The sequence below is a fragment of the Pseudoliparis swirei genome, chromosome 7 (assembly GCF_029220125.1).
Source record: "Pseudoliparis swirei isolate HS2019 ecotype Mariana Trench chromosome 7, NWPU_hadal_v1, whole genome shotgun sequence".
Classification (NCBI taxonomy): domain Eukaryota; kingdom Metazoa; phylum Chordata; class Actinopteri; order Perciformes; family Liparidae; genus Pseudoliparis; species Pseudoliparis swirei.
The window spans coordinates 15,304,195-15,331,210 of NC_079394.1; the positions used below are offsets into that span (position 1 = coordinate 15,304,195).

A 27,016-nucleotide genomic window follows, 5' to 3' on the forward strand; every position below is an offset into this window, starting at 1 on the left:
ACACACACACAGACACACACACACACACACACACACATAGAGAGACACACACACATACACACACACACAGACACACACACACATAGAGAGACACACACACATACACACACACACACACAGAGACACAGAGAGAGAAACACACAGACACACACACACACATACACACACACACACACAGAGAGACACACACATAGACACACACATACACACACAACCACACACACACACACAGACACACACACAGACATACAGACACACACACCCACACACATAGACACACACACCCACACACAGACACACACAACTACGCAAACACAGACACAGACACACCCACACAGACACACAAACAGACATACACACACACACACACACACACACACACACAGAGAAACAAACACACACACACCCACAGTAGGTGGAGGGCTCTCTTGTAACTTTGATGTATTTTTCACAAACATGAGAAACTATTTTTCACAACTGAAATTATGCAAATCTTGTTTTGTTTGTTTGTATCTGCTCAGCATCTCACCGGCGTAACAGAGACGGCTGTGGTTGTTGTTGTTCGTCTGTAGTTGTGCCGGGAAGAAGACGACACCCCCTCGGTGACATGTCCTCACTGATCTCTATTCCATGGAATGGGGGGTGGGGGGGATTGTGATATTAATCAAGCGCATTCTCACGGACCTCCATCAGGCGGTGAGTCCTGCTCGGTCTAATGCACGACATGATTCAGCATCCATTGTATAGAGTGTGTGTGTGTATGTGTCTGTGTGTGTCTGTGTGTGTGTGTGTGCGTGTGTGGGGGGGATGTTATTGATTTACAGAAGCAGAAAGAGGAGTTGAGCCTGAAGCACCATCTGTATGCAGCCTAGACAAAACAGAGCTGCCCTCCAATAACCTGCAGCGGAAATACATCACTGAGGAGAAAACAATACAAATATATACAGGACTGTCTCAGAAAATTAGAATATTGTGATGAAGTTCTTTATTTTCTGTAATGCAATTAAAAAAACAAAAATGTCATGCATTCTGGATTCATTACAAATCAACTGAAATATTGCAAGCCTTTTATTCTTTTAATATTGCTGATTATGGCTTACAGTTTAAGAAAACTCAAATATCCTATCTCTAAATATTAGAATATCATGAAAAAGTATACTAGTAGGGTATTAAACAAATCACTTGAATTGTCTAATTAACTCGAAACACCTGCAAGGGTTTCCTGAGCCTTGACAAACACTCAGCTGTTATAAATCTTTTTTTTTACTTGGTCTGAGGAAATATTAAAATTTTATGAGATAGGATTTTAGAGTTTTCTTAAGCTGTAAGCCATAATCAGCAATATTAAAAGAATAAAAGGCTTGCAATATTTCAGTTGATTTGTAATGAATCCAGAATGCATGACATTTTTGTTTTTTTAATTGCATTACAGAAAATAAAGAACTTTATCACAATATTCTAATTTTCTGAGACAGTCCTGTATATATATATATATTTTTTTAAGAGTTTCTCTAAAAAAATAAAACAGCACACAACGAGGGATTCCCGGAATCATGTGAAGGTCTAAGAACTATAACTTCCTGGTTGAGAGAGTTTAAGTGTGTGTGTGTTTCTGTCCACTTAAAGTATTTATTCTTGTTAGCGTATATATATATATATATATATTACATTATATTAATGGGCGGTCCCCACAAGGACTACAAAGTGGACTGTCCCCACAAGGACCACCAAATGGGCGGTCCCCACTAGGACTATAAAATGGGCATGCTAACATCCACGTCTCGGATTTTCTTGTCTCACACCACATCCTCAATATTGGACTTCGGTTTTGTCGCTCATGTTTGGTAACTGAGTGAAAATATGTCTCATGCGAGAAAAGTCAAAACAATATTGATGATAACAAAATAAATCTGCCTTTCAGCCGAGACGAACGCGGTCGCCTCGAGTCGGACAGTCTGCGAGCACGTTCGTCCAACGTCTTTCTCTTCCGAACTCCTGAGCTAGCGGAGAAAAGAAGGTCCTTGATTATTGGTTCTGAACCTGATTAGTAAGAAAAGGTATTTTCTAGGGCTGTCAGCGTTAACGCGTTAATCTATGCGATTAATTTGGCCGCGTTAACACACTAAAATATTTTAACGCAATTAACGCAACTTTGTTTACTTCCGATGTTCGTTGAAGTTTTTACACTCAAACCGAGTGTCAAACCGCGGCAGTACGGTTTAACACTGTTTCCGTTTTTAAAACAATTATTTCTCCGCGAAAATAAGGAGCAGAAATCAGTTTAAACTCGTGGATGAATCAGTCGGGTTTCCTCCTGCTCCTCCTTCCTCCCGTCTCCCCCTCTGATACACAGAGGAAAGGAGGGGCGACGTGTCGGGTGACACGGCGCGGAAAGAACTCGTCACACGAAACCTTCAACGTGATTTGTCAATCCGTTTGTCTGTCAACATTTTGGCAAAAAAACAACCAATGAACACTCAGTAAATCACAAAGGACCTCCCACCTCACGAGTAAGGCTCTATAGCAGCCTGTCAGTCAGAGAGCAGAGAACACGGCACCAGGACAATGAGCCTCATTGAATAGAGCTGAGATTGTTCTGGAATGTTTGATGTATAACACGTGGGGGTGTGTCATATGCAAACGCCTTTAAAAGGTGAATTTACATTTTTTTGTAAAATGTATCAAATGAGCCCAGCCTCCAGAGGGTGAACGTGACATATGTGAATGTCAGTCAGTTACCAAGGCCACTGGTTCTGCTGCTGTTCAGTGTTAAAGATGACAGGACCAATGGGGTCTCAATATACTTCTTTTTTTTGTACTAATCTGATGTTTCACTGAAGAAACAATTTATCATACACAATATTAAATACCTCACTGGCACTTTATAGGTAGGAGCCTCTTTGAAAACACAGCTCTGTGTGAAGTTTGGTCTTTAAAAAGAATGAACTTTTAACTTTTAATTGTGATTAATCGCGATTAATCGCGATTAATGAATTTCAAAATGTGCGATTAATTAGTTAATTTTTTTTAATCGATTGATAGCCCTAGTATTTTCACTCTGCTGCTGCCGACGAGCATCTCAGGATACATTGAAATGCCAAAGTCTGATTACGCTGCGTCATAAACGCTCTCCACAGTGAAGCTGTAGAACATGATGAATACCCAGCAGGCAGCAGGTGTGTTTCCAGTTTCACAGTCAAAAGTGATTTCTGTGGAGATTTGTCACCTTTTGACTTGTTAATTCTACGTTTGCTCGACCGGCTTTCTTTACTTTCTTCCATGTGTGGAAGCTGTAGCCGGTGAAGAAGAAGCTGGTCGTCCAAGGTCGAGGTGTTAGAGGACCAACTCTGAGTGAAACACCAGCCTTAGAATAAACATGTGGAGGTGTATTTGTTGTCCTTATTATAGTCATTTGTGCCGAGTGTTTATTTGTCATGTCCGTTTTTTATAATCTGTCTCCCGATAATATTATTTTTATGAAAACAAATACACACACATGCATACACATATACACAGACATACATACACACACACACACACATACTACACACACACATACATACATACACACACATACATACACACACACACACACATACATACTACACATACACACACATACACATACATAGTCACACACATAGATACACACACATATACACATATATACACATAGACACACACATACACACATAGACACACACATACACACATACACACAGACACACACACATACACAGACACATACACATACACATATACACACACACAACAACATACATATATATATATATACACACACACACACACATGCACACACATATATATATATATACACATAGACACACACATATATATATATACACACAGACACATATATACACATGACACACACACATACACACACACACACACATATATATATATATATATATACACGCACACACGCACATATACATACACATATACACACACACACACACATACATACATACATACACACACATATACATACACACACACACATACATACACACACACACACACACACACATATACATACATACACACACACACATACATACATACACACACACACACACACACACACACACACACACACACACACATGCATACATACATACATACATCTGCAGCCCCCCCTCACCTCCTGGCGGATGTGGACCTGCAGCAGGACGTTGCGGTAGCTGTGGCCGTCGTTGACCTGCAGCACCGCCCCGTCCTCGGCCCCCTCCGAGCCGTCGTGGACGTAGCGGATCTGTTCCCGCCGCAGCTCCTCCAGCTTGAAGCGGCCCAGGGCGCGGTCGCCGTGGAGACGGGTGAGCCGGCCGTGGCGGGGCGGCTCCAGGACGACCAGCAGGACGTCGGCCGGGTTGTCGGGGTCGTCCACATGCAGCACCGACCTGGTGATGGACGCCGTGGCGCCGCGGCCCCCCACGATCAGAGGGGCGAGGGCCACGACCCGCGGAGGCTGGGAACAAGGGAATAAAAGAGGAGAGAGAGTTTGTGATGTGAAGAAGGGAAAACAACATGAAGAAGTCTCAGTCAGTCGGGCATGTTTTTAAAAGGTTTCTTAATCTGTTAGAAGTAACGTGTAAAGGTACTTTATGACGTAAAGACGAGGTCACGGTGAAGGAACCTCAAGACTTTCACCCAGGAGACCACTGGTCCTGGTTATTGTTAGTGCATTTCTGTGTCTCTGAATATCTGACACTGAAAAAAAACTAAAATTACAAATAAAATGTCTGGAGGCCTAAGAACCACGAAGCGGTTCATTTCAACCCGACTCTTATGAGAAGGTGGCGGCGGCGGGGGCGGGAGGAGAGGTGGGGGCAGTGGGGTCGGTGGAGACGGCGACGGGGGCTTTGGGTGCAATTTGTCGCACTCAACGGCTCCTCAGCTCTTTGGGAGGGGGGATGAAACAACAGAGAAAAATGTGGGGAGTCACAAACACACACACACACACACACTGTGTGACCTCTGGAAACGGCCTGAAACTTGGAAGGTGGGGGGGCATGTTGTTATCAGCAGCTCTTTTTGTTCAGATTTGGGGGTCCATCAAAGGAAATCTCCAAGAGACAAGGCATCGGGCCACCGGGCGTCCATCTACAATCCTGTGTTGTCAATTCATCAATTTGCAGGAAAGAGAAATCCAAAGTTTTTTTTTTAGATGTGTTGGCCGGGTCTGAGAGTGTGCCCCCCCTACCCCCCCTCCCAGCCCCCCCGAGGTGGAAAAAGAACAAACAAACCCGCTCAGTTAGGAGGCCGACCTTCTCTCATTAGAGAGGTCAGGTTTGTGTTTGGGAGGAGAAGAGAAGAAGAGTTTCCTGTTGTTTTTCTATTTCGTTTGTTCGGTTCTTCCAGACGACGGCAGAGTGGACGTTTATGTCTCAGTCTCTAGTTTCAAGTCTTCTTCTATACAGCATGATGTCATCATTTGTACATGATGGTCATTTAGAGTCGAACAGACCATAAAGCAGGGGACGCTTTAGGGGCGGAGCTACAAGGTGATTGACAGCTCTCTAATAGAGACGTCTACTGCTTCTCTACGTCACTTCTCCTGCGTCCTGATGCGGTCACTAATCCAAGATGGTGACTGTGATGTTTACAATCTGATGACACCGCCAAAGGACATAAAGCTCACTGAGCATGCTCAGAATCTTCTTCTCTGGGATTTGACCTGGTCGTTTTTTATTTGCCACCAAGTCGACCGGACCTTAAACACATTATCCGGTATTGATTGACAGCAAAGAGAGCCCTGATATCACCACAGCAGAGACAGAAAGAAGCAAGTCTCAGAAACTTTAAAGGTGGCCTCTTAAAGGATAATAAAATGTGGAGCTGTGTAAGACCACCTTTATAAATGCCACCAGCAGATACTGGACTCCTGTGAAAAAGGTGAGAGGGGGTATGGGTGTGTGTGTGTGGGGGGGGGGGGGGGGTATCTTCAGCTCAGATCTCTCATTCCTGAGGCTATTACAGTCTGAGGAGCCCGCTGGCTGCAGATCTGACGGCGATTTCAGTCAACTATTCCTTTCATTTGGTTTCAAACCTTCTGTTTTTATACGGTGGAGGGGCTGCATATCACAGATTGTCCTTATCTCCATGCCAACATCCTCCACCACGCCTTCTGTATTCATGGAGGAGGACAGGAACATGAACCCTTGGAGAGATTCTGCAAAACCAAAACCGGGGGACGGGATTCACAACGAAATGGAGAAGGCAGGACGCCTAGTGACCACCAGGGGGCGACTCCTCTGGTTGTATAGAAGTCTATGCTTTGTGTGTTAAAGCTACATTCTCTCTCCTGACCACCGGGGGGCGAAATATTTCTGTATCTTAATATAAACCGTGGTGTAAAATGACACACATGTGATATGAAATCATTTAGATATGATGTTAGTGCTGCGGTACCTCCACAGCTAACAAGAGGGAAGCGTGAACACGTCGACGATGCGATGATGTCATCGAGCCGCTGCAACACTAATTCAGACTTGTGATATTTGTTTTTATATTTATTATATAAAACGAATCAAAACAGAAACGAGAATTTAGTTTTGTTTCAACTCAGGTAATTAAATCATTACTTTCACACACACACACACACACACTCATACATCAAACACACATACATCACACACACATCACACACGCATCCACGCATCACACGTCACATACACACATTACACATCACACGCACGCATCACACACACGTATGCACGCATCACACACAGACAACACACACATCACATACACAACACACACGCACACATACGCACGCATCACACACACGCACATCACACACACCACAGACAACACACACATCACACACACACATACACACACCACAAACACACAATGACACACACACAGCTGTTGGCATGAAGCCATGTCTCAGAGATTTTAATCTCCTCATTGTTTCCCATATTTGGGCTAAAACCAGAGGTCAGCTCGACCGCTGTGGAGGCTCCTGCCAATCACGGCCCTTCTGTGAATGTTCCGACCAATCACAGCCCTTATGTGGAGGCTCCGGCCAATCACAGCCCTGCTGATGCAACAGTCTACTGAGTGTTTTAGGGTCTTGAGTTGTGACGTCGTACCTGCAGAGAAACGACCTGAACGTGGACCGTCTCTGGAGGAGAGGACAGCTGAGGGTCAGACACACGGAGGGAGAAGTCACCGGTCCTGTGGAGAGGGGGAGGGAGAGAGAGAGAGAAAGAAAAGGGAAGGTAGAGAGAGAAAGGAAGATAGAGAGAGAGAGAAAAAAGGGAAGAGAGAAAGGAAGAGAGAAAGAAAGAGAGAAAAAGAAAAAAACAAGTTAAGGTAGAATGAGAGAACGAAAAAAGACAAAGAAAGTGAGAAAGAGAAATGGAAGGAAAGAAGGAAAGAAAGAAGTAGAGATATTGTTACATTAAAATCAAACCTAAAACAGCCTTGAATTAAAGAGGTCAAAGGTCATCCTCTCTCTCTCCCTCTCTCTCTCTGTGAATAAACGTGACCTAGAAAAGGAATTTCAGTTCCCCTTGGAACATTCTGGGTAAATGAGTCCAGCAGTCATTAGACCTAATCACCTCGGTGCCGTCCAGGTGAGCATCACCTGCATCATCACCAGGCTCATTACCCACAAGTCATTGGGGCAGAGGGCTGGGAGACATTTTATAAAATTGCAAAATGTTCCAATGCTACGTTCCGATGCTACGTTCCGATGCTACGTTCCGATGTTACGTTACGATGTTACGTTACGATGTTATGTTACGATGTTACATTCCGATGTTACGTTCCGATGTTACGTTCAAATGTTACGTTCCGATGTTACGTCAGGATGTTACGTAAAGATGTAACGTGAATATGTTACGTCACGATGCTCCGTCACGATGTTACGTTACGATGTTACGTTACGATGTTATGTTACGATGTTACGTTACGATGTTACGTTACAATGTTACGTTACAATGTTACGTTACAATGTTACGTTACAATGTTACGTTACGAGTCTGCGTTGCGATCTTACGTTATTATGCAAAGTTGTTACTTCTTCTTGTTACTTTACTTTGTCGTTTGTTTCACTTGATTTGAAGAAACATTTTTTATTTTTAAAATAATTGTAGTAAAAGATACAACTATGGCTGTGAAAATGTAGTAGAGTAGTAAGTATAAGTAGCATAAAATAGATACTCGCAAATACACGCCCCGTTTCTTAGGCATCATTAAATGCGATGCTTTAACAGGAGGGTGTGGGGGTGTGAGGGCTTTCCGAATAGTTTCCAGGTCATAACTTTTATAAAACTGGTGTTCATTCGTTCATTGACTGGAGGATCTATGCGGAGCGGCCCCTGAGGCTTGCGGTGCCGCCGCTCTCATTGGTCACGGCGTTCCCACAACACCTCCCAACAACCATTAAACTCTCTTTCTGAATTACAACGTCTCGCTCACAGCTCGACAGCGTTTCTTATGGCTGGAACCACTGAGACGTAGTGCACAGCTTATTTAAAGCAACATATCCCGTATGAATCTTACTGAATGTTATTATGCTCAGGCAATATATATGTGACGGGTATATTTGCTGGATTTATATAAGATGAAAGTCAGATTTTCTTTATTTAACGCAGCCGTGAGACACAAAGGGAGCAGCTTTTGATGCTGGTATGCGTGTATTAATACTTTGTATTAATACTTTGTATTAATACGACTTGACAGTGAATGATTAAAATACCTTCTTTTAACAAGAGAAACTAAAGCAGCTCCTTTTGGAAGAAAAAAACACATAATAATATAATAATGTTGTGAATAAACAAATAATCAATTTGGTGTTAAATAATAATACCCACTGACCTGGCTTTGTCCTCCTGGTGTCTGAACCGGACCCGGCCGGACCTCAGCTCCGCCCAGGTGAAGGTGTCGTCCCCGTTCAGGTCCCGGCCGGACCCCTCTCCCTCCGCTCCGAACAGGACCAGCCGGCCGTTGGCGGGGACCCGGACCAACTGGAAGACCAGCCGCTCAGGGGGGCTGTCGGGGTCCTTCACCCGCAGCAGGCTGGGGGGCAGCGGGGCCAGACCCCCAAGGGGGACCAGCAGGGACCCGTTGACCTGCAGGACCGGGGGCCGGATGTTCACTGGGGGTGAACACATGAGAAACACTGGTTATAATATCAACTATAATATTCACTCATAATCTAATACGATTTATCGTTAATTACAAAACGATTACAAATTAAATAGTACGTTTGCCTCATCCAAGAAAATTTTATTAAAATTGTGAATTAATTTGTTGTAATAATTTAGAGTAAAACCCTAAAGAGCCTTTAATAATTGTTAATGCATTTTACTGCCTTTGATTTAAAACTGCAGTTGGATCAGACTGAATGGGTGTGAGGATGAGACAAGGTTACGAGTGTGTGCGTGTGTGTGTGTGTGCGTGTGTATGTGTGTGTCGTGGCATTTCACAAGTCGGCTTTACAGTTTTTTCCGTTTGCTAAGCGACAGCGGGCACAACTGGAGTCACATGTGCAAAACTCTAACTACAGTCTGCACAGCAGCAGTTCATGTGGACCAAACTCTAGTTTGTTTTTCATTGCTTGAACACAGTTTTCAAAACTCAAACACTTATCCCATGACTTTAACCACAACCTGCACAACACTGAGGATCGACAGCACTTTGTTCAAATGCTAACACACTGCTGTCAAAACTGTGAACCACACATTCAAAACGGAACAGAGTTCAGCCTTGTGCCTTTCAAACACTGCTGATTGCAATTTCATCTGAAAGGCTAAGCAGGTGTCTTGTTTTAGACTTGTTAGTGAACACACACACACACATATATATATATATATATATTACAGTATATATAGGTAGAGCTCAGAAAGACTCATTTTGGAAATGGAACAAGGAAGACGGGTTCGTGGAGGGAGAAGGGTGGCAGGGAGAGGGGGATGCGTGGAGGAAGACAAAGAGCTGTTATTCCAGATGAAATAAGGGCTCCACTTATAGAGCATGTCGTGAACCATGGTCTCTCATTGAGAGAGGCAGGTTGAGGGTTGAGGGTACAACAAAAGTGTTTGGTCACCACCCACATGACCAAATGTCTCTTTTGGAAGCCATGCGTGCCGGATGTGAGGACACGAGTCCAGAGGACTGCCAGGGATGGATAAGGCCCTCCAGAAGGTTCTTCCCCAGGTGGCAAGAGAGAACATGAGATGTGATGTTGATGACAACATGTGGCCTGATGCTAGAGAGAGGCAGGATTAGCCCCTCAATTATTTGTTCGAATTACAGTATGAACTTTTAGTTTCTACCTTTTTTTTCTCATTACTGTAATTCCATAAATTACTCCAGACTATTGAAGCAAACTGCTAATTTTCATTTACCTTAAAGAATTGTTATGTTCTAAAAAATTTAATAAATCATGTGAAAGAATGTCACTCTTTTCTTTGAAGAAAATATTACTTTGTTTGAAGTCACTGAAATTGTTCAAACTGTAAAGATGAAAAGTTAGTATTTTCTGTATTGGTGTTTGATGCTCGTGTTTTTACTCTCAGTGTGTTCTGAGTGACAGTGTGTGTTACCTCAGTGTGTTCTGAGTGACAGTGTGTGTTACCTCAGTGAGGGTTGTGCAGAGTGTTTGGCTGCACTGAGCGTGTTTTGAATCATGTGTTAAGAGTTGTGTTGCTTGGAATGAGTTTTGCAGGTGATGTGAACTGTTTAGCTCAGGTGACTGTTGGTAGTGCAGACTGTAGTTAAGAGTTTTGCACATGTGACTCCAGTTGTGCCCGCTGTCGTTTAGCAATCGAAAAAAACTGTAATGGGAAGCGACTCTGTTAGGGAACTTTTTAAAGATCAGCTCTATCGAGGCTGTAATCTAGTTACATATTCTCTAACGATGCCAACAGGCACTACAAATATACATATATATATATACACACATAGATATATATATATATACATGTAAATATATATATATATATATTGAATATATATATATACATATAGATATATATATATATACTGTATGTGTATATATCTATATATATATAGATATATACATATACATATAGATATATACACCACATAGACTTGTAGAACAGGAGGAGGAAGAGAAGAAGAGGAGAAGGAAAAAAGGAGGAGAAGAAAGAAGAAGATGAGTAGGAAAAGGAAGAGTAAAAGAAGAGAAGAGAACGAGAAAGAGGAAGAAGAAGAGAAGGGAAGGAGGAAGAAGAGAAGGAAGAGGAGAAGAAGCGAAGGAGGAAGAGAAGGAGGAAGAAGAGAAGGATGAAGAGAAGGAAAAGGAGGAGCATTAAAGTCGTGACTTTTACTTCTGCTTCCATTCACTTGATGAATTCTCCCGACCTCCGTGAGCTGAGGCCTGATGCTCAGTTACGATATTAATTCAGTACTGCAGCTCTAAGAAGTGCCCCCCCCCCCCCCCCAAAAAAACATATACATCAGGATACCGACTGGATGAGCCGCGTGGCGTCATTACCGTGGCAGGTCCGGGTCTTCTGGTCGGCGTAGAATCCGCGTCCGCAGTCCGGCGTGCAGTAGCCCTCCATGAGGTAGGCGTGGCCTCCACAGGCGCCGCAGAGACCGACGCCCTCACACAGCACGCAGTCGGAGGAGCACGCTGGAGGACGAAGTAGCTTTATTTTACTATTTTATATATATATAATACATATATTATATATTATGTATATATTTATATATATTTATATGTATATATATATATTATATATATATTATTTATTATATATATACATATTATATACATATATTATATACATGTATATTTATACATATAAATATATATATATATATATATTATATACATTATTTATTTTATATATAGATTTATATATATATTACATATATATTATATATAATAAACGTATATTATTTATTATATATTTGATTATTTGATTTGATATATGATTTTTGAAATTTCCCCACTGTGGGACGAATAATGGTATATATCATATCATATATAAATATTATATATATCATATATATGTATATTTATATATATATATATAATATATATAATATATATATATTTTAAATAATTATATATATAATTGATTATGTACATATATATATACATTTATATATATATATATTTATCTATGTATTTATATATTCCAATATTAAGATTGAATTGAACAGAATCTCACATTTGCAGGTCTGTGATTGGCCGTCAAGGAAGTGGTTTCTGCCACATTCCAGCACACACTGACCCTGCAGGGCGGCGTAGGGGGTCTGGCACTGGTGACACTGAGCTGGACCCCCACACTCCACACAGTGATCATCACAGCCTAGCAGACACACACACACACAGACACACACACGCACACACACACACACAGGTCATAAAGGCTCTGAAGGAACCTGTTGGCTTCCTGCTGTTGATGAACGCTTATAATAAGAAGTGCATGATGAAAAGAGATAATGGAAAAGAGGAGGAGGAGAATGAGGAGGAGGAGGAGGAGGAGGAGGAGTGTGGTGACTTACCGAGGCATTTGTCTCCGTCCTGAAAGGAGCCGGGGGAGCACCCCAGGGTGCACACGCCCTCCTGCAACACGTGGCCCTCCATGCACAGCAGGCAGTCGGTCCGCAGGGGACCTCGGCAGGAGTTACAGCTCCAGTCACACTCTGGAGGAGGAGGAGGAGGAGGAGGAGGACATTGAGTTCATAAATGAGGGGATTTTGAAGGTGAGACCAGAAGAAAAGAGAAAAAGAGAGATTTCATTATTTCATCATTTCATCTGTGTGTGTGCGTTTGTGTGTGTGTCTCTCTGTGTGTGCCTCTGTGTGTGCGTATGTGTGCGTGTCTCTGTGTGTGCATGTGTGTGCGTGTGTGTGTGTCTGTCTGTGCGTGTCTGTGTGTGTGTGTGTGTGTGTGTGCATGTTTCAAGATTCAAGATTCAAGATGTTTTATTTGTCACATACACACACAGGGTGTGCAGTGAAATGAAAGTGGCAATGCTCAGCAGGAATGTGCAAGGGCAACAAGTACACACTATTTACAAATAAAAAACAACACAATATTTACAGTAAGTGTGTGTGTGTGTGTGTGTGTGCCTAAGAGGGCAGTTGTGTGGGTCTATGGGGTCCTGGTGAGGTCGGAGTTCACAATCCTGATGGCCTGAGGAAAGAAACTCCGTCTCAGTCTCTCTGTTCTTGCAGCGTGACTACGGAGGCGCCTGCCTGACCGCAGCAGCTGAAACAGTCTGTTGTTGGGGTGGTGAGGATCCTTCATGATCCTGCCGGCTCTGGTTCTGCACCTCCTGGTGTACAAGTCCTGCAGGGTGGGAGTGTAGTTCAATAGTGCGCTCAGCCGAACGCACTACTCTCTGCAGAGCCTTCCTGTCCTGAGCGGAGCAGTTGCCAAACCAGGCTGTGATGCTTCCTGTCAGGACGCTCTGCACAGCTCCAGAGTAGAAGGACTGAAGGATCCTCTGGGAAACTTTAAATTTCCTCAGCTGCCTGAGGTGGTAGAGGCGCTGCCTTGCCTTTCTCACCAGAGTGTCTGTGTTTGTTGACCATGTCAGATCCTCGGTGATGTGGACTCCCAGGTATTTACACCCTCCCCACAGTAGTCCCGTTAATCCCCAGTGGTGAGTACGTCCTCTGTTGTTGTACCCTCCTAAAGTCCACAATCAGCTCCTTAGTTTTGGTGACATTCATGATGAGGCTGTTGTCCTGGCACCAGAGTGACAGATCAGCAACTTCCTCCAGGTAGGCCTTCTCGTTGTCGGAGATCAGGCCCACCACCACTGTGTCATCCGCAAACTTGATGATGGTGTTGAGCTGAACCTGGCCACACAGTCATGTGTGTACAGGAGTACAGTAGGGGCTGAGGACGCAACCCTGGGGGGATCCTGTGTTCAGGGTGAGGGATTTGGAGGTGTGTCTGCCCACCCTGACCACCTGTGGCCTGGCGGTCAGGAAGTCCAGGATCCAAGCACACAGGGGGGTGTTCAGTCCCAGCTCAATCAGCTTGCCGCCAGTCTGGAGGGGACTATGGTGTTGAAAGCTGAACTATAATCAATGAACAGCAGTCTCACATAGCCCCCCTTCTGGCTGTCCAGATGAGAGAGTGTGGTGCAGTACCTGGGAGACAGCATCATCCGTGGATCTGTTTGGGCGATAAGCAAACTGCAGCGGGTCCATGGAGGAAGGGAGGAAGGCGCAGATGTAGTCCTTTATCAGCCTCTCAGCATTTCATGACCACCGAGGTGAGGGCCACCGTCGGTAGTCATTCATACATGCTGGAGAAGCATTCTTGGGCACAGGGACAATAGTGGATCTCTTGAAGCAGGCGGGACCACGGACTCAGCCAGGGAGAGGTTGAATATTGTGGTGAACACTGGAGCTAGCTGGTTAGCACAGGTCTTCAGTACTGCCCAGATATGCCATCTGACCTGCAGCTTTCCTGGTGTTCACCTCAACAGAGCCCTCCTCACACTGTGCTCGGTCACAGAGAGTGTGTGTTCATCCCCAGCGGTAGAACTCACCGCTACGCTTAACGGTGTTGTTGTTAGCGGCGAGCTAGCTGTTGTTGCTAGCCTCAAACCGCATAAAATGAGTTCAGGTCGTCCGCTAGGGATGCGCCGGCACTCACCATTGCGCGGGTCTGCTCTGGTAGTTTGTGATAGTCCGTAGCCCCTGCCATAGGCGCCTGGTGTCGCGCTGCTCCATCTGTGATTCCACTCTGTCTCGGTACCTCCTCTTGGCTTCCTTCACCGCCTCCTCAGTCCATAGACCGCTGCCTTGTACTCGCCCATGTTGCCGGATACAAGACCGGAGTTATAGGCAGCAGTACGGGCGCTCACAGCTTCACGGATGGATCTATCAACCCACGGCTTTTGGTTAGGAAAGACCCTAACTTTACCGTGGAGACGATGGTGTCCGTATGCTATGAGGCTCATTGCTACTCAAGAACTCGCTGACGCCACTGGAACTGGATTGGATCATGTCCCAGTCGACGATACTCAGAGCGCCCTGTAGCTCAGCCTCTGATTGGTCAGACCACCGCTTACGCTCGTCACTACCGCTTCCCGCGATCCTTTGTTTATACTCCGGAAGCAGAAAATGGCGGCATGGTCTGATTTCTAACGGAGGGAGAGAGACAGCCTTGTAGCCTCTCTTGAATGGCGATAGCAGTGGTCCAACGTTCTTTCCTCTGGTAGCACACGTAATGTGCTGGTGAAAGTTCGCATGACTTTTTAGGTTTGCCTTGTTAAAGTCCCCAGCCACCACCACAGCCGCCGATACTTGTTCTGATGCCGACATAACACATCATGTAGGTCCGATAGTGCTACGCCGGTGTCCGCTGTGGTGGAATGTAGACGGCTGTGGTGATGACCGAGCTGAACTCCCGGGAAGGTAGAATGGACGGCATGAGATCGCCAGATGTTCCAGGTTCGCAGCAGGAACGAGAAAGAGTCTTAATGTTCTTGGGGTCACACCACATGTTGTTCGTCATGAAGCAAACCCTCCACCCTTAGATTTACCAGACTCTTCCGCTCTGTCTGCACGGAAAACAGAGAAGGACTCGTTGGGCATATGACTCGATCCGCACCAGCGGGTCAGCCAAGTTTCCGCCAGACAAAAGATGTTACAATCCGCATGTCTCGTTGGAATCTGATCCTTGCCCTAAAATCATCCATCTTATTTTCCAGAGACTGGACGTTAGCAAGAAGGATGCTGGGCAAAGGTGGACGGTGGGCTTGAACTCTCAGTCTGTTCCGAATCCGCCCGCTTCTCGATGTTTTCGCTGCCTCCGTAGTAGCGGCTCCACTGTTGTTGTGGTTCGCCGACGATCTCTGCCGCCACGCTGGATCGATGGAAAAGTGGACAAAACCCTTGTTTTGCAAAAGTTTATGTCCAAAAGTGTGCTGCGGTCGATGTTGTTAGTGCCGATGTGTTTGTGGCAAAGAAAATATTAAAATAAACACAAAACTAAAAGAGCGCATGAGCGACTGGACACAGCCGCGCCATCTCTCCAATTAAAAGAATATGAGTCTGTGTGTGTGTGTGTGTGTGTGTGTGTGTGTGTGTGTGTGTGTGTGTCTGTGTACCCCTGCAGCTCCTGGTGGTGGTGTTGAGGTAGTACTGGTGGGCGCAGCTGTCGTACTGACATTCCCCGAACAGCAGCACCTTGTTTGGGTCTCTGCAGGACGAGCAGACGCCCGAGAGGTCACAGGTCAGACACTGAGGGTCACAGGCTGCGGAGACAAGAGGTCAGAGGTCAGGGGGGGGGGGGTGATCCACCTGCTCCTCAGGCCGCAGCTGCAGGATTATTATTATTATCATTTACAAAGTTCTGAGTATCAAGTTACTTCAGAATACTGCAAACGTTGTTATTATTATTTTGTCCACCTCGCGCAACATCATTTGAGGCCCCGGAGGCTTACCCTGACAGCTCCTGTGGCCGTTGTCATAGTAACCCTGGGGGCACTGGGGAGCGCAGAGGCCCGAGGGCAGCAGGAGGAGGCCGGGGGGGCAGGAGGTGCAGGAGAGAGGCCCCGCCCCCCTGCAGGAGTCACATGACGGGGAACATCCTGAGAGAGAGAATGCAGCTTCAACACATGAAGCATAGACTTCTATACAACCAGAGGAGTCGCCCCCTGGTTGTCAGGAGAGAGAAAGCAGCTTTAACACATGAAGCATAGACTTCTATACAACCAGAGGAGTCGCCCCCTGGTGGTCAGGAGAGAGAAAGCAGCTTTAACACATGAAGCATAGAGATGAAATATAATATTGCAGCGTAAACACGACACTCACTGCTTAGAGTACATGAAGGAGGTACACGTTAGAATAATGCAGTATTAGTACACAGCCGGCGTGTGAAAGTACACCAGACTACCACCAGAGTACACACCAGTACACACCAGTACACACCAGTACACACCAGTACTGTGGTTTAATTCCCTGCGACAAACTTGAATAAAAGCTTCTGAAATATCAAGGACCTTGAAACTCTTCATATTCATAGGTCTCACTAATCACCATCAAGGGTCTAATCACTCTCAGACTGCTCTGCTGCTCACAATCCCCCACACACACACACACACACACACACACACACACACACACACACACAGGCACACACACACACACACAGAGACACGCACACACACACACAGATGTAAACATTACAATCTGGTGGTGACTTTCCTTGTGAGATGTCACCTGTATCTAGAAGTGCAATTTCCATCTCTCCTGCGTCTTACATATACATCTGTGTGTGTGTGTGTGTGCGTGTGCGTGTGTGTGTGTGTGTGTGTGTGTGTATGTGCAAGCTCAGCTAAATGAGACCTCAGAGGTTTTTTTTTTTCTTCCAGCCCGGAGCGTCCTGCATTTAAATCTGTGTGTGCGAGGCGGGGATGATGATGATGATGAAGAGGATGATGATGAAAATGATGAAGAGGAGGATGAGGATGAAGAGGATGATTATGAAAATGATGAAGAGGATGATGAAGAGGAGGAGGAGGATGAAGAGGATGATGATGAAGAGGAGGAGGATGAAAAGGATGAAGATGATGATGGAGAGGATGATAAAAAGGAGGAGGAGGAGGAAAGAGAATATGATGGAGGGATGATGATGAAGATGAAGATGGTCGGAGCGGGGGGGGGGAATTATGTTGTTCTTTTAGAACGTCATTAGCGTACCATGGAGCGAGAACTTTTCAAGAAGAAGAAGAAGAAGAAGAAGAAGAAGCAGCTCTGGTGAATAAAACATAAAAGTCGACCTTTGCCCTCTGACCTGTGTGTGTGGGGGGGGGGGGACTTACTGATGCAGGCGCCGTGCCTGTCGTAGTGGCCCCGTGGACACTCGGGCACGCAGTGGTCGCCCAGCAACCGGGTCCTCGCCGCTCGGCACAACAGGCACACGCTGCCGATGCCCGTCTGGAGGTCGGCCGCACAGCGCTGACAGTCAGGGCTGCACTCTGCACACACACACACACACACACACACATCAAACCGGTATTGATCCTCCAGTCTTTACGGTTAACACTTTATGTTGAAGCGCATTAAAAAGGTGTTGTGGAGATGTAAACGCACGGCGCGCCGAGCGGCTCCTCCTCCTCTCCCCTGGAGGCGGGCTCATACTGTCACCGACACTCTGGGTTTGACTGACAGCCTCAAATTGAACTTTCATAGGCCTGATGCTGACAGTTCGGGGGGTTGTTGCCGGGCAGTTTACAAAACAGAAGCGCTCATACCCACCCCAACAAAAAAAATTTAGGAGTTTCAAATATCCCCAAAATAGCTTAAACACGGAGACTTATCAGAGCATCATCTCACACTTCTATCATCATGTCACAGACTTGTATTAACTGAGTCAGGTGACCCGTCATGGCGGCGAGGCCAAGGGCTCAAAGCCGTGTCAGTTCTGCTCCTTGCTATGGCGACGCGTTCTCGTGATCCGGTGTGCGGCGTTTATTTTAAGCTCGGTGTGATGTTTAATGACTCCAACGCTATTATGCTAAAAATATATAAACTAACATCCAAGAAAACTCTCTCTCTCTCTCCGTGAAAGGTGTAACCCAGGGCTGTGTGTGTGTGTGTGTGTGTGTGTGTGTAATGCAGAATCGATGACCCCAGTATTTCTGTGCCCCTGAAGAGCCTGAAGGCATCTTTTATTAACCGGAGTTCAGCTGAGCTTGACCTATTTGAGATTAGGGTTGCGTGTGTGTTTGCAAACTACACTGCTTGTGTGTGTGTGTGTGTGTGTGTGTGTCCGCCCACATACATGCACATGACTTTAAATCTGATCTCGAAACAGTGTGTCATCAAATAGACAGAAATAAACAATGTGTAGATATTTTTTGTATTATACGTGAGACCCGTAGCCAGCTGGAGCCTAACTCTGTGTGTGTGTGTGTGTGTGTGTGTTCGTGTGTTTGTGCATGTGTGTGTGTTCGTGTGTTTGTGCATGTGTGTGTGTGTGTTTGTGTGTGTGTGTGTGTAAGAGATATTGAAAAACTCGGCGTAGACTGCGAGGAACTCTCCAAGAGTTAGTGGTTGGGCTATAATTACCCCCCCACACACACACTGACTTACCGAGGCACTCTCCAGTGACGGCGTGGAGGAAGAGCCCCTCTGGGCAGCTGGTCCTGCAGTAGCCGCTCTGCAGGGAGGCCAGCGGGGGGCAGGAGGTGCAGTCGGCCTGGGAGGCACCGGAGCAGGTCCGGCAGGACGGGTGGCAAGCTAGGAGGTCAAAGGTCAAAGGTCACGAGATAGAAGGGTGGTGGAAGTAAGGAGGAGACAGGAAAGGATGCATGTAGGAAGGACGAACACTACCACTTTAGTCCACAGGGGGCGCCAGACTCAATACTACATGAAAGTTCTTTGTCGTAACTTTTAAATATCATAACCTGCATACCTATATAAATAATGTTTTAAGTGGTTTTGTTGCCTAAAAACAACAAAAGCTGAATTTTGTATTTATTTTTTTGAAAAACTGAAACCATAAGCTGAGATGTGTTTCTGTCAAAATGTAAATGAGAACGCAGTTAAAGTGAACAAGAGCGTAATCGTCTGAGAGAATAAGTGCCGTCTGCTAGAAAACAGGAGAGAGGAAAATATATATATTTATATTTATATTTATGGAAGAAAAGAAGCTGAAAAGCTCAGAAGCTCCGCAGTGTTGACGATAATTCTCTCTGGCTTTGTTATTAGAAACGCCTTTCACATTACTCATAGTCATTTGATCCGTTGCCGTAATATAAAAGTATTGATCGGTGGAGCTATAATCACGCGCTGTGTCGGAGCAGAAGAAGTCACCAGCATCGGAACTCTGAGGTACAAGTTAACTTTTAACTGGAGACAGGAATACGATATACCTCTCGGGTATCTGGGTCCGCTTTCCAATGAGCCCTCAAGGGGAGGAGTCTGTAGTATGGGGTAGATGTTATAATATAACTCTTTGAAGGAGCCATTCTTGAGGGACTACAGGATGTACTGGTCCACGAACAATAGCCTCAATCTGGACCAATCACCTAGAGCATTGTGTGTTTACAGGTAATAACAACAACGACATCGTTTATCAGCTACTGCACTCAGTTGTAAAACACTGCAGTGGTGGAAAGTACCGTGTACTGTTTATTCAATGATGTCCAGTTGATCTTTAGATCTACGTGAGTAAATGTACTTAAAGTTACTACGAACAACTTTTATGTAGTGTTGGTTCTGGTGCCCCCCTGTGGACTAAAGTGGTAGTGGTGAATCCTTGTTGTGTGTGTGTGTAGGTGTGTGTGTGTGTGTGTGTGTGTGTGTGTGTGTGTGTGTGTGTGTGTGTGTGTGAACCTTGGCTCAGGTTGTCTTGGGTGAAGAAGCCCTGTGGGACGGTGTGGAGGCAGCGGGCCTCGTGCAGGCTGGACGGAGACAGACAGGAAGTGCAGTTGTCTGCAGACGGCCCGGTGCACTGCCAGCAGGAGGGATAACACTCTGAGGAGAGAACATTTTATATTCAGCGCACACACAAAAGAGAGAGAGACGAAGAATGCTCCCTCCGTTTATTAGTAATTTATTAGGAACGAATATTCCTAATTGCTTTTGCTTTATGTTTTGATACTTTTAATGGTTTAATATGACACAGTTTAAATTGTCTTTGTTGTTGTTAAAATGTGCTCGACAAATAACCCTGGCTTGCTAAATGTAGATCAACTGGAGCAATATAATAAGATAATATAGATACAAAATGAACCTTCATTATTCGCCCAATTGTGAAACAAAATATCTATATATATGTATATTGAAAAAATAAAAAGAATATCAAACAATAAAGTTATAATAAATAAGTAAAAAATATAAAATAGCTATTAAATACAATTTAATGGGATTGATAGTCTGGATACACAATAATGCACATATGAGGTGGTATATATGTTTATATATTGGACATACACACATTGATAATGCATCAGAAGCAGAAAGGGGGCGTCCCTCACAGGCTACACACTTAAGAATAGTAGGCGCCAAAGTATCGCTCACTATTCTTGATGCCCTGCGACCGTCCTGCCAGATTTATTTTTTGTTGGGGGGGGATCTGAGACTCAGTTAGCAGTTACGCAACACTCCAGCTGGCTGCACCAATCGGAATTCGCGCATGAACGCCAGAGTCGGTGCCAGCTCGGGGAGCCAAGAGATGGAAGAGGGCGGCGAGCCAGCGGAGACTCCTCACGTACTTAAGTTTAGAGGATGAAACACAAAACGTCCACGAGGTTTATTTCAGTGTGATTCATATCTGAAGGATACATATTTGTAGCGTGAAGGCTGGAAGATCAACCAGGTGACCTGGCTCCAGAAAGCGAGGGTTGCAACCTCGTAGTGAGCCATGTAAGTGCTTCTATTCACACACACGGCTCTGAGAGTAACTGAGCTCCTCACATCGGAGAGTCGGCCTTCCACTGAGCCCAGATCAGCTGTTGTCTCCTTTAAAACTCATCTTAAAACTGCCAACAGCCAATATTAAGAGGTGTGTATGTATAAATGTGACCTTGCATGCGTTTACGTATATAAGTGTATATTATTGCACATGGATGTGTATACATATATATGTGCACATGTATGTGTATATTTGTGCACATTGATGTGTATGTGTACACATATATATGTGCGCATGGATGTGTATGTGTATATTTGTGCACATTGATGTGTATGTGTATACATTACATTGCATGTCATTTAGCAGATGCTTTTATCCAAAGCGACTTACAATAAGTGCATTTCAACCTAGAGTACAAACTAAGAACAACAAGAATACAGGAAGTAACATTTCCTCAACATAGTCGAACTGCAAAAGTACCATAGTAAGAGCTATTTAAGTGCCACTGAAGTGCAAATCTGTGTTTTAATCCAGATATAGTCGGAAAAGGTGTGTTTTCAGTCTCCGGCGGAAGATGTAGAGACTTTCTGCTGTCCTGGTGTCAGTGGGGAGCTCGTTCCACCACTGAGGAGCCAGGACAGCAAACAGTCTGGATTTCGAGTGGTTAGCTATATATACATATATATGTGCACATGGATGTCTATACACGTATTTCTGCACATGATGTTTTACCCGGTTACAAGTATATTTTATGTCATTGCCCAACATAATTCACATAAACAGTGCAAAATTGAACAATGTCAAGTTTCTACTCTTCTAGAAGTCACACTTGGAATACAAGAAGCTCAATATTTATAATGTTAATATATTAACACATATGTTATATAATATATTAATATAATGAACTTTGATGTTTTCTCCATCGTAATGAAGGAGCCACTCAAGCTCAGCGGCATCTTGTTCAGCTTCAGCTCTTCAACTGAATGTTGCTGCATCTGACCAGCTTCTGACCTCTGCTGCTACATTCCACACACACACACGCACATGCACACACACACACACACACACACACACGCACACACACAAACACACACACACGTTGATGTCGGCTTTGGCTTCACTGTGTTTTGGGCAAATAGCCGAGCGGCCGCTTGAGGAGCCACGAACCGATGGCGCCGGTGGGGGGGAAGGACAAAGAGGCCAGGAGCAGCAGGTTTTTGCGTGTGTGTGCGTGTGTGTGTGTGTGTGTGCGTGCGTGTGTGTGTGTAGGCACTGCATGACTTCTCTTAAGTATATAGAGAATGCACTCAAGCATGTGTGTGTGTGTGTTGATAATTACTCCTCTCGGGGTTCTTTCACAGGGCTGTCAGCCATATCCTGTGTGTGTGTGTGTGTGTGTGTGTGTGTGTGTGTGTGCGTGTCTGTCAACCTGACATCATGGGGCCCACCTCCTTCACCTGCCACCTGCACCCATAATCCCCTTCTCTCTCTCTCCGGCTGGCTGACATGATAAATAAACCGTGACATGTAGCCGACGATGTTGAACACGACATCTTTAATATCATCGGTAAAAATATAAAAAACTAATAAAAATTGCCGTTCTGTGTCTTCACGTCAAACTTCATAAATAAGAGGAGAGAAGGAGAAGAACGGCCGCCGGCCTCTCGTTCCTTTATTGCACGCTCGCTTATCTAATTTGCGGCGAGCCGTGCGAGGAAAGTACATATTGATTCCTGTAAAGGTCGTAATGCGAGGCGCTGTGAGGTCGATGAGGTCGTGATTTAACTTTTGGAGCGACGTAGAGATGACGTGGTGTCGACCTGTCAATCACCTGGTAGCCCCGCCCCTAAAGCGCCCCCTGCTTTAGGGTCTGCTTGACTCTAAATGACCATAATTGTAGTTCGACTATGTTGAGGAAATGTTACTTCCTGTATTCTTGTTGTTCTTAGTTTGTACTCTAGGTTGAAATGCACTTTATTGTCAGTCGCTTTGGATAAAAGCATCTGCTAAATGACATGTAATGTAATGTAATAATATACTAAATGATGACATTATGCTGTATAGAAGAAGACTTGAAACTAGAGACTTTTTTGTTTATCTCTCTTCTCCTCTTGGTTGTTCTCATGGAGAAAAAAAGAAAAACACCCCCCTGGCATTCTGGAAAGGAGGTGGTTTGTGTTTATGCGTGTGCGAGTCTGTGTGTGTGTATAGGTTTGTGTGTAGGTGTGTGTGTGGGGTGGGGGGTAATAATTGCTCTTACTTGACAGACTAGCCACTCAAACTTAAAACCAACCTTAAAAATGTGTCAATTAAACGCACAATTTCATACTCACACACAACCTGATCAGGTGAATAAATAATAACTGTATATAAATATATATATATATACAGTTTATATATACATATATGTATATATAAATATATACATATATGTATGAATATATGTATTAATATATATAAATATATACATTTATATATAAATATGTACATATATATAAATATATACATAGATATAAATATATACATATATATATATATAAATATATACATAGATATATATATATATAAATATATACGTAAATATATACATATATATATGTAATTATAAATATTTTTTTACCAGATCAATTCCTGCAGTTTGTGAAGGAAGCAGAATTTTAAAAAATCATTTAAAAAAATCATTGTCCTCACTGATTACTCAATTTCTTCTTCTTCTTTTCTTCTTTTCTTTATGAAAGAACTAATTGTTTGTTCTGTTAAAAAAGTTCCCAAACTTTAAGACAAACGCTTTTTTTGCAAGTTTGCAGAATTTGAAATCGTAAAGTGGAAAAACATTTATTAAAATAGACGAAAATAATAAACATATTTCGAGTTCCAGATAATCACGGATTTCCCGTCGCTTCCCGATAAATTAACTCGAACGCCGGCTAACGGATACAACCAAGAGGCTCCTCCCCCTTTCCTCACTCACCTCTGCAGGTGTGCTCGTGGTCCAGGAAGCTGCGCGCGGTGCAGCCGGCCGAGCAGACGCCGCGCCGCAGGGCTCCGTCCCGCGGCACCAGGGCCTCCTCGGGTTTCAAGCAGCGGACGCAGTCCGAGGCCAGCGGCCCGGCGCAGGACCGGCAAGACGGGTGACAATCTGTGGGGGGGGGGGTGAGCCGCGGGTTCAATTCCTGCCCGGACGTGCACCATCAAAATATGTTAGGGTTCAAGCGCTTACTGTGGCAGGAGTCGTCCTGGGGGTAGAGCCTCTCCCCGCAGACCTCCACACACTGGCCCTGGTGGAGGAGACGCCCATCGGGACAGGAGGAGCACTGCAACGCTGAGGAGCCCCAGCAGGAGGCGCAGGAGGCGTGGCAGCCTGAGGAGGAGAGGAGGAGGGGATTCGAACCGTCGGTGTGTTTTAAAGATGGCGAGCGCTTCACAAAAGAAGGTCCCTACCTCGGCATCTGTCGCGGCCGTCCGGGTAATGCTGAGCTGGGCACTGGGAAATGCACTTCCCATGATGCAATGCGGCGCCCGGCAGACAGCTCATGCACTCGGGGTTGTCGGAGAAACAGGAGGCGCAGGAGGCGTCGCAGACTGTGGAGGGAAAGCGGGCGGAGGTCAGCGTGTTCGATGCCCTGAGATGTAGAATAGGACACGCCCACTAAGGCCGTACCAGTATCAACACATGAGGGGGGGGAGTTGTTGTTGTTGTTGTTGTTGTTTTCTGATTGCGATATCAAATGTACTCTACTGGTATCGGTTTCATTTTAAGGCTGCTAGTATTGTTAAGAAGAAGAAAGAGGAGGAGAAGATAGAACGATAGAGAAGAAGAAGAAGAAGGAGGAGAAGAAGAAGAAGGAGAAGAGGAGAAGAAGAAGAAGGAGAAAAAGAAGAAGGAGAAGAATAAGAAGCCTATTTCCCCAGCCTATTTTTCTTTCTCAGACATTTTAATGTTTTAGAACATTATTTTTATTTCTTAAGATGATTAAAGCCAAAAATAATAAACATATTTCGAGTTACAGATAATAACAGATTTCAACTGAAAGCTCTTCTGCAATTTGAAGATTTTCTATTAAAAAAGCATTTTTTACTTTATTTTCCGGATGAGTCAGACCAATTACTAACAATACATCAAAATAGCCCACAATGCATTGCAGGAAGAACACAGGATGTTCTCTGTGGCTGAAGGTTATGGATGTGTTTTGGGGAGATTCTGAGAAAAACAACAAAAAACATACAACATGAACTTAAATACGTCTGACACCGAATATATATTTTTTCCCACAATGCATGATGGGAATAGGTCAACATTACCGTGGCAGACGCCTCCTCGGTCGTAGAAGGCGGCGCCGCAGTCGAGGACGCATTCCCCCCCTTTGAGCAAGGCGGCCGGGTCCGAACACGCGGCGCACTCCTGACGGCTCGGCCCGCGGCACTCGGAGCAGGACTCGTGACACCCTGGTGGACGGAGAGGGAAGCGCACGCTGGTGACTATGTGAATTAGGATTGTATTTGTTTTGTACAATAGACAACGTGGAATTTTTTGTATTTTTATAAAAAGGCAAAGTACTAAAAATAGTGAGAAATAATATAAAAAATAAACAGAAAAATCACAGAATTTATTTTTGAATTCAATTGATGTAAACAATTATAGTGTCCATAATGTAAACAAATAAATACTGTAAACCATAAAACTTCAAAGCTCTTCACGCTTTAAAGGACGACTCACGATTGTGCGGAGCCTAAGGTCTCCATGGTAACCGTTACCGGAGGTGATTAACCGATGGGAAAAAAACAGACATTGACAACCGAGTGAGCCGGAGGAGAGAGGTGAGCTCCATGTCACGCTTTAACAGTGTGTGTGTGTGTGTGTGTGTGTGTGTGTGTGCGTGCGCCAGAGAGACAAAGACAGAATAAAAGAAACCAGAAACAAGACACACAAACATAACATCATGATTCCAGTGAATTTATCTTGTTCTAGTAAGACCAGGTCTGGGTAGAGTAAGACCAGGTCTGGGTAGATTAAGACCAGGTCTGGGTAGAGTAAGACCAGGTCTGGGTAGAGTAAGATCAAGTCTGGGTAGATTAAGACCAGGTCTGGGTAGATTAAGACCAGGTCTGGGTAGAATAAAACCAGGTCTGGGTAGAGTAAGACCAGGTCTGGGTAGAGTAAAACCAGGTCTGGGTAGATTAAGACCAGGTCTTGGTAGAGTAAGACCAGGTCTGGGTAGATTAAGACCAGGTCTGGGTAGAGTAAAACCAGGTCTGGTTAGATTAAGACCAGGTCTGGGTAGATTAAGACCAGGTCTGGGTAGAGTAAGACCAGGTCTGGGTAGAGTAAAACCAGGTCTGGGTAGATTAAGACCAGGTCTGGGTAGAGTAAGACCAGGTCTGGGTAGAATAAGACCAGGTCTGGGTAGATTAAGACCAGGTCTGGGTAGATTAAGACCAGGTCTGGGTAGAGTAAAACCAGGTCTGGGTAGAGTAAGACCAGGTCTGGGTAGAGTAAGACCAGGTCTGGGTAGATTAAGACCAGGTCTGGGTAGAATAAGACCAGGTCTGGGTAGATTAAGACCAGGTCTGGGTAGAATAAGACCAGATCTGGGTAGAGTAAGACCAGGTCTGGGTAGATTAAGACCAGGTCTGGGTAGAGTAAAACCAGGTCTGGGTAGATTAAGACCA

General features: G+C 44.7%; 1 protein-coding gene across 1 annotated transcript in view; it reads right to left on the minus strand.

The window, feature by feature from the left end:
• The window catches only part of fras1 (Fraser extracellular matrix complex subunit 1), a 136,215-nt gene that overhangs the window by 43,098 nt on the left and 66,101 nt on the right, over positions 1-27,016 (minus strand). Inside the window, exons 14-28 of the mRNA XM_056418623.1 lie at positions 25,649-25,792; positions 24,788-24,928; positions 24,567-24,707; positions 24,318-24,485; positions 20,326-20,466; positions 19,081-19,227; positions 17,808-17,963; positions 16,428-16,574; positions 16,092-16,238; positions 12,520-12,660; positions 12,183-12,323; positions 11,498-11,638; positions 8,854-9,133; positions 7,122-7,206; positions 4,169-4,492 (exon numbers count right to left, since the gene is read on the minus strand). Coding sequence (XP_056274598.1) covers positions 4,169-4,492; positions 7,122-7,206; positions 8,854-9,133; positions 11,498-11,638; positions 12,183-12,323; positions 12,520-12,660; positions 16,092-16,238; positions 16,428-16,574; positions 17,808-17,963; positions 19,081-19,227; positions 20,326-20,466; positions 24,318-24,485; positions 24,567-24,707; positions 24,788-24,928; positions 25,649-25,792 — 2,444 coding nt within the window. The remainder of the gene's footprint in view (positions 1-4,168; positions 4,493-7,121; positions 7,207-8,853; positions 9,134-11,497; positions 11,639-12,182; positions 12,324-12,519; positions 12,661-16,091; positions 16,239-16,427; positions 16,575-17,807; positions 17,964-19,080; positions 19,228-20,325; positions 20,467-24,317; positions 24,486-24,566; positions 24,708-24,787; positions 24,929-25,648; positions 25,793-27,016) is intronic.